The following is an 8508-nucleotide window of genomic DNA, read 5'->3' as shown; positions in this document are numbered from 1 at the left end:
TACCATTTGACATTCCCACCAACAATGCAAAAGGGTTCCAATTTCTCCATGTCATCACCAACACTTGTTATTTTGTTTTTGTTTTTCTTTTTTTTGACGGTAGCCATCCTTGTGGGTATGAGGTAGTCTATCATTGTGGTTTTGTGCATTTCCGTAATAATCAGTGATTGTGAACGTCTTCGTGTGCTTATTGGCCATTCATGTATCTTCTTTGGAGAAATGTCTATTTCTAAGCCTTTGCCCATTTTTAATTGAGTCGTTTTTCTGTTGTTTTTTCCCCTAATAAATTTATTTATTTGTTTATTTTTGGCTGTGTTGGGTCTTTGTTGCTGCACGCAGGCTTTCTTTAGTTGTGGTGAGCAGGAGCTACTCTTCGTTGCGGTGCGCAGGCTTCTCACTGCGGTGGCTTCTCTTGTTGTGGAGCACGGGCTCTAGGCACGCAGGCTTCAGTAGTTGTGGCTCGTGGGCTCTAGAGCACAGGCTCAGTAGCTGTGGCACACGGCTTAGTTGCTCTGCGGCATGTGGGATCTTCCCGGACCAGGGATTGAACCTGTGTCCCCTGCAATTGGCAGGCGGGTTCTTAACCACTGTGCCACCAGGGAAGCCCTTTCTGTTGTTGAGCTGTAGGAGTTCTTTATATTTTCTGGATATTAACCTCTTATCAGATATGTGACTTGCAGATATTTTCCCCTATCTTGTAGGCTGTCTTTCCACTCTGTTGATTTTGTCCTTTACTGCCCAGAAGTTTTTAATTTTGAATGTATCAAATATATCTCCTTTTTTTCTGTTGGTTGCTAGTACTTTTTGTGTCATATACCTTGTCCCTTTAAATGGCTATAGAGTGGTCCATTGTGTGGTTGTTCTGTAACTGGATCTATCAGCAAATCCTGAAGGTTCTACTTTTTAAAATTTATTTATTTATTTGGCTGTTGGCTGCGCCGGGTCTTAGTTGCGGTACGCGGGATCTTCGTTGCCACGTGCAGGATCTTCGTTGCGACATGCGGGATCCTTAGTTGTGGCATGCGGGATCTAGTTCCCTGATCAGGAATCAAACCCCAGCCCCCTGCATTGGGAGCGTGGAGCCTTAACCACTGGACCACCAGGAAAGTCCCAGGTTCTACTTTTAAAATAGATTCAGACTATTTCTCACCACCTCCATGGCTTGGTGGAGTCCCCTGTCATCTGCTTTCATGACTCCAGTTACCTCCTCACTGGGCTCCCTGCTTCTGCCCTTGCCTCCAGGACAGTCCATCCCTCATAGGCAGCCAGAGGGATTCCATTAGAACCGAAGTCTGATACTGTCCCTCCTCTGCTCAGAACTCTCCATGGCTCCCACTAACCCAAAGTAAAAGCCCAAGTCTTTACAGTGGCCCACAAACCCTTGTGTGATATGGCCTCCACTATTTCTGTGAGATAATTTCCCGCTACTTCCCCTGTACTCCACCCACAGCGACTACATGGGCCAGGCATGCTTCTACCTCAGGGCTTCTGCACTTGCTCTTCTCGCTGCTGCTATCTGCATGGCCCACTCTCTCACTGCATTCATGTTTTTGCTCGCCTGTCACTTAAATGAGGCCTCCCTGGACCAGTCTAAAGTTAAAATAAAATCCCCCAACACTCCCCACGCTCCTCCTCTGCTGTATTTTTCTCCATGGTGCTTACCAGAATATAACACTTTGTATAGTTGACTCATTTATCTTGGTTATTGTTTGTCTTCCCCAAGAGGAATATCAACTTCATGAGAATAGGAATCACTTCTGTCTTGTTCATGAATATGTGTCTAGGGCATGAGCCACAGTAAGTGCCCAAAATGTTTTTTTTACACACATTTATGAATGTTTATTTAGGCAAATTTTCCAGAAATGGAATTGTGAGTCAAAGAGAATGCATCTTTTAAATATTTTTAACCAGGTTGCTCAGGTGCCAAAAAATATTTGATGAATGACTAAATGAAAGTGAGTACCTTTCGTCTGTTTGTTGGACATTTTTATTTCTTTCAGTGATGGCTTGCTCTTATCCTGTGAGCATCTATTATATCCATAGTGCTGACCTCTATAACCCATAAGCAAAGTACCCAGTAGGTCCTCCATCAAAAAAATTCATTTAAATCACTCCTGCATTCCCAGAGCTTGCCACATGGTGGCAGCATATGCCCAGGCAAGTTTCACTAGCCGGCGCCAAGGGTATCCCAGGATTCCAAAATTCCGCATCCCAGGACACTGGACCTGGCAGCACTCGGGGATCTAATCTCGGTACCATTCGGCAGGCGGGGAAAGTGAGGTCTCAAAGAGGAGGCATGGTGGGAAAAATCTCGGACATAGGAATCAGGGGAAATCTGGCTTTTAAGTTCGGCTCTTCTACCAGTTCACTGTGATCCTGGGTGGGGGAAGTCCTAACCCACTCTAGGCCTGTTTCCCACCTGCCTGATTTGTGAGGTTATCATGACTTGCGAGGTCAGGCCCTCTGTGGGGCTAAGGGGAGGTAATTCACTCTCATGTGTCAAGGTGGGTCAGTGTGAGGGGGAACAGTAGGCCCAGACACCCAAGAGAGAGGGGATATAATTACCCGCATTTAATAGACCAGGGATTGAGGTCTAGAGGGTGCCACAGCCAGGAGGGTACAGAGCAGAAACAGAAGTCCTTCCCCGCAACCCCCAACTCCAAATCCACTAGAGACAATCTCCATGGACCATCTCTGATGGTTCCCCCTTCAGCCTTATTTTTCGACCTGCTGGCTGATTTCTAAGCCCTTTCACCTCTCTCTGTCAAGGAAGCAACAATGGCACTCCCTTTGGGCAAGGTGCCTTGGTTTCCTCCTGGAAATGGGGCTAAAGAAAAGCTGCAGAGACTGGGAGAAGGAATTCTGAAAGCAGTTTGGGGGCAGAGGAGGGGCATGTATCTGGGTAGGAAGTGCCTGTTCTTCCACAGTCCCTGCCAGGCTCCTGCCCACCACTCCTAGCCATGTGGTCCCGGCCCACGGCTTCCGGTTTTACAAGAGAAGCTGGAAGTTTGAATTTTGATGTTAAGTGTCTTGCTTCTTAAATGTTGGCAATACATTCATTAAAGAACAAAACAAACAAAAAATCTGGAGCAAAACACTATGGGGTCAAGCTGAACACGTCTCTGGGTTGGATAGGGCTGCTGGCTGCCATTTTGAGACCCTTCCCCGCCCCAGGTTCCTACAAACACCTATGCCAGACGGTAACTGGGAGAAGTCACTGTGGGTGGTGTCAGGTGGATCCTGGTTTCTGGGCCCTTGCTGCCTGCAGGCCCGCTGGGGCGTGCTCCAGGCCTCTGGGCCATAGTGGTTCAGCTCACATCACCGCCCTCCTCGGGGAAAGGCTGGGCATTAATGGTGGGGCAGCAGGCAGGGCCTGTTGAGCAACGAACCTTGTGAAAACAAGGGCTTACGTCACCCGTGCACGCAGCCTCCCTGCAGGACACCTAGGGTGGCATTGGGGTGGGAACTGCCACTGATTTCACTGTCAGGCCAGGGCAGGGTGGGAAGCAAAAGGCTCAGTATTTGTTAGGTGAGGTCAGAAGGGCAAGACCCCAATGGGACTGAGTCGGGTCCTTGGGGGCTGGTCCCCAGGGTCTGGGTTTCCCCTTGACTTGCTGTGTGACCCCAACTGCCCTTATCTGAGCCTCAGCTTTTCCATTTGGAAAATGGGGCTCCCATGGCCAGACCCGTTATGATTTGTTACAAACCCAAAGTGGGAGGTTGGGCTGGAAAGACTTTAATCCTTCCCACCCCTTGAATGTGACCTGGGACACACTTAGCTCTGCTGGGCCTCAGTTTTCTCATTCGTAAAGCGGTGATAATAATAGTACCTGCTTCCTACCAATTATCGGGAGGATTAAATGAGTTAATATATGTAAAGAGCTTAAAATATGGCTCAGAGAGGGTGAAAGATTGTGTGAGGACACACACAAATTAGCTGCAGACTCCCCAGGTCTCACTGCATCTCCCCAGAACCCTGAGAGGTGGGGGTGGGTGCTGAAGCTCAGAGAGGGGAGCCATCTTGTCTGAGGTCACACAGCCCAGCTAATGGTGGGGGGAACCTCACCTTCTCAGCCTCCTCCATTTATTGAGCACCTCCTGTGTACCAGGCACTGTTCTAGGCACTGGGGGAACTGCAGTGAATAAAACAAACAAAAATCCTGGCCCTGTTGGAGCTGACAATGGGAGAGGGCAGTGGGGACAGAAATCAAGATGCGTAGGTGAGATAATGTTGATTGTAATTGAGAATGGTGAAGGAGACGAAGCAGGGGGATGCGAAAGGAATGATCAAGGGCCTAGGACTTTCGATGGGCAGGTCAGGGAGGCCTTCTCAGAGGAGGTAACCTTTGGGCTGAGCCCTGAGGAGCTGCCTTGGGCAGAGCTGGGGAAACAGCGGTCTTGGTCCAGAGGTAGCAGCAAATGCATTCGTTCCCTGGTAAATTTTGAGCATGCCTGATCCAGGAGTTCCCATATTTGAGGGCTGGCGCTCATGGAGGGGTTGGTCTGGAGTGGGACTGAGGCAGACAAGACAACTAGGATAACGGTGGCTGGAGATAAGGGCTGGGAAGGAAGTTCACCAGCAGGTGGGGCAGGGAGGGCCTCTTGGAGGCAGTGGCCCTCAAGCTCAGCCCTGAGTGTCCCATTTTGCAGCTTGGGAGGCCTGGCTGGGTGGCCCTGGGGCCTTGGATCCCTCCCTGGCCCAGAGGCTGCTGGGAAGGCCTAGAAAGCCAGCAGGCTGGGCCAGTGTTTCATCCTGTTCCTCCCTGCCCCCCACCCCCCAAGGGCACTCAAGAGATGTCATTTCTCCAGCTCTCCAGGGCGGAGGTCACCCCAGCTCAGCAGATAACGCTGAAGGTTGAGCAATGTCCACCTGCCCGCCAGGGCCAGGACTGGGGTCAGTGGGCTGGGGGTCAGCAACCAGCAGGCTGGGAGCTCCTGCCTGGGCGGCCTGGGCCGGGAGTGGCAGAGGGGTAGGCCCAAGGAGCTGCCCAAATGGCCTTGGAATGGCTCAGGAGAGGGTAAGGGGCCGCCGGAGCCCACTCTGCAGGGAGGGCCTCAGGCCTAAATTCAGATCCAGGGGGGCCATCTTGTTTCCCCATCTGTGAACCAGGGGCAGCAAGGGCATGCTTCTGGCAGGGTGAAAAAGCGAACTCTGGGTCCAGGCCCACCCTCACCGCCCAGTAGGGACCTGGTGAAAATAGGGGAATTCCCTTTTCTCTCCTGCATGGCCCCTCCTGAGCCTGGCTGGTCCCCCACCCCACCAGCCTCAGAAACAGGTGTTTTGGCCTCGGGTGCAAATAGGTCTGAGGGTGCCTGGACAAGGGCTTTCCTTCCGAGAACAGTGGGGGACATGAGGCCATGTGATCTTGGGTGTGCTGTGGGCCTCTGGGCCTCTTTGTACCCTGGCAGAAGGCCCTTCTTTATGATGTGTGCCCCAGAGCCGTAAGCCTTATGTTTGGGAGTCTGTGGTAGAGACAGTAATACAACTAATAATAATAACAGTAACGACACCTTCACGGACTGAAGCTTGGAGAAGTGAAGTGACTTGCCCAAGGCCACACAGTGTGTTGGAGCCAAGCATCCCCGTCCCCTTCCACCCTCCCGGGGCCCATGTCGGGGTGTGGTGGGGCTGGAGAAGACCCGGGTGTGGTGTGAGGGGCGGGCAGGTGCGGTGGGCGGGGCTAGGGGAGGGGCGCGGTCGACCCTGACCTGCAGGCCCCCTAACCCAGGTCTTGGTATTTAAGACAGGAAGTCGCCACAGGTGTGAAATTCCCTCCTTCCAAGATCTGGGGATGGGGGCAAGTTTAGGGGCGAGGCTGGACCCAGGGAAGGGCCGTGGAGATGGGTCCCCTCTCCGGGAGCCAGAGCTGGGGTCTCCAGCATCCCGCCTGGAGCGCGTCCCTTCGGTGGGGAGTCGGGACTGGTTGCAGCCGATCCTGAAGCCAGCGCCTCCTCCAGCAGGGGGCGGGCCGCGGCCGTGTTTGGGGTGGGAGAAGAAGATCACGTTGCCCCCTCCCCGCATTCTCCCCTCCCTTCTAGTATAGCCTCCAGCCCAGAGGGGGCGGTCCGGGGGCGGGTTAGCGCCTTCTCTTGCTCCCAATCCCGGGGCCGCCGGGTGGGAGTGGGCAGGGGGCGATGCCGCCCCCCACCGGGCCGAGGGACCCCCGAGGGCGCGCTCCGGGTCTCCAGTCTGGCCACCACGCCCCACCGCCGCCCTCCCGGGGGTCTCGGGCGGCCACAGCGTGTCCTCTGCGTGCCTGGGGAGGGGCTGGGGCGGCCTCCAGGCGTGACGCAGCCGTTGCCATGGCCCGCCTTATAAATAACCGGGCTCAGGAGAAACTTTAGCGAGTCAGAGCCGCGCACGGGACCGGGAAGGGGACCCACCCGAGGGTCCAGCCGCCAGCCGCCAGCCGCCAGCCCCCGCACTAATAGCGGCCACGCCGGAGGGAGCGGCAACAGCATCAGGGACACAGCAGCGACAGTTCGGAGCTGGGAGGCCGCGCCACCTGCGGGCCGGCCGGAGCGGGCAGCCCCAGGCCCCCTCCCCGGGCACCCGCGTTCATGCAACGCCTGGTGGCCTGGGACCCAGCATGTCTCCCCCTGCCGCCGCCGCCTGCCTTTAAATCCATGGAAGTGGCCAACTTCTACTACGAGGCGGACTGCTTGGCTGCTGCGTACGGCGGCAAGGCGGCCCCCGCGGCGCCCCCCGCGGCCAGACCCGGGCCGCGCCCCCCCGCCGGCGAGCTGGGTAGCATCGGTGACCACGAGCGCGCCATCGACTTCAGTCCATACCTGGAGCCGCTGGGCGCGCCGCAGGCCCCGGCGCCGGCCACGGACACCTTCGAGGCGGCTCCGCCTGCGCCCGCCCCCGCTCCCGCCTCCTCCGGGCAGCACCACGACTTCCTCTCCGACCTCTTCTCTGACGACTACGGGGGCAAGAACTGCAAGAAGGCGGCCGAATACGGCTACGTGAGCCTGGGGCGTTTGGGGGCCGCCAAGGGCGCGCTGCACCCGGGCTGCTTCGCGCCCTTACACCCGCCGCCCCCGCCGCCGCCGCCACCGCAGCCGGCCGAGCTCAAGGCGGAGCCGGGCTTCGAGCCCGCGGACTGCAAGCGGAAGGAGGAGGCCGGAGCGCCGGGCGGCGGCGCCGCAGGCATGGCGGCTGGTTTCCCGTACGCGCTGCGCGCCTACCTCGGCTACCAAGCGGTGCCGAGCGGCAGCAGCGGGAGCCTCTCCACGTCCTCGTCGTCCAGCCCGCCCGGCACGCCGAGCCCAGCAGACGCCAAGGCGCCCCCGGCCGCCTGCTATGTGGGGGCGGCGCCGGCGCCCTCGCAGGTCAAGAGCAAGGCCAAGAAGACCGTGGACAAGCACAGCGACGAGTACAAGATCCGGCGTGAGCGCAACAACATCGCGGTGCGCAAGAGCCGCGACAAGGCCAAGATGCGCAACCTGGAGACGCAGCACAAGGTCCTGGAGCTCACGGCCGAGAACGAGCGGCTCCAGAAGAAGGTGGAGCAGCTGTCGCGCGAGCTAAGCACCCTGCGGAACTTGTTCAAGCAGCTGCCTGAACCCCTGCTCACCTCCTCCGGCCACTGCTAGCGCGGCCCCCGCGCGCGTCCCCCTGCCGGCCGGCCTCCGCGCTGCCGGGCGCGCCGCGGCCACCGAGACTCCGGGAAGCGCCCGCGCTCCCGCCCCCGCCCCTGGTGGCGCCGGCAAAACTTTGGCACTGGGGTACTTGGCAGCGCGGGGAGCTCGTCGGTAATTTTAATATTTTATTATATATATATATATCTATATTTTTGTCCACACCAACCGCACATGCAGATGGGCCGCCCGCCCGTGGTGTTATTTAAAGAAGAGATGTCTATGTGTACAGATGAATGATAAACTCTGCCTCTCCTTCTGCCCCCTCTCCAGGCGCCGGCGGGCGGGCCGGTTTCGAAGTTGATGCAATCGGTTTAAACATGGCTGAACGCGTGTGTACACGGGACTGACGCAACCCACGTGTAACTGTCAGCCGGGCCCTGAGTAATCGCTTAAAGATGTTCCTACGGGGTTGTTGCTGTTGCTGTTGTTTTTGTTTTTGTTGTTGTTTTTTTGGTCTTTTTTTTTTGTATTATAAAAAAAAATCTATTTCTATGAGAAAAGAGGCATCTGTATATTTGGGAATCTTTTCCGTTCAAGCATTAAGAACACTTTTAATAAACTTTTTTTTTTTTTTGAGAATGTTTAAAGAGCCTTTTGGGGGCAGTAGTTGGCTTTGATTTTTTTTTTTCCCCTTTATTTTGGATTTATGATTTTATATTTGCTTTTCTGGTGTGTGTGGGGTTGTTGTGTGTGTGTGAGTTGCTATTATTTTTGGCTCTTTAGGTGGTTGGGTGGGGGGGTTGCAGCTGCTTTTTCTCTTCTGCTACTCCCCCAGGGCCTGTGCTTGGAGATGGGGGTACCAGGCCGGGGCGAGGGAGGGGCAGAGGAGTGCTGGGCCAGGCTTTCAGGGTGACTCAGTGC

At 55.7% G+C, this 8508-nt stretch overlaps 1 protein-coding gene across 1 annotated transcript; it reads left to right on the top strand.

The window, feature by feature from the left end:
- The first annotated feature begins 6329 nt into the window (after nt 1–6329).
- CEBPB (CCAAT enhancer binding protein beta) lies at nt 6330–8228 on the top strand. The gene is made up of 2 exons (XM_036825537.1): nt 6330–7758; nt 7918–8228. Exon 1 carries the CDS (start codon nt 6562–6564, stop codon nt 7597–7599), a length of 1038 nt encoding a protein of 345 aa, XP_036681432.1. The 5' UTR covers nt 6330–6561; the 3' UTR covers nt 7600–7758; nt 7918–8228.
- The last annotated feature ends 280 nt before the right edge of the window (nt 8229–8508 follow it).

This window comes from Balaenoptera musculus, chromosome 15, assembly GCF_009873245.2.
Source record: "Balaenoptera musculus isolate JJ_BM4_2016_0621 chromosome 15, mBalMus1.pri.v3, whole genome shotgun sequence".
NCBI lineage: Eukaryota > Metazoa > Chordata > Mammalia > Artiodactyla > Balaenopteridae > Balaenoptera > Balaenoptera musculus.
Note: the sequence above shows the minus strand (reverse complement) of the source record. Positions and strands in the feature narration are given on the sequence as shown.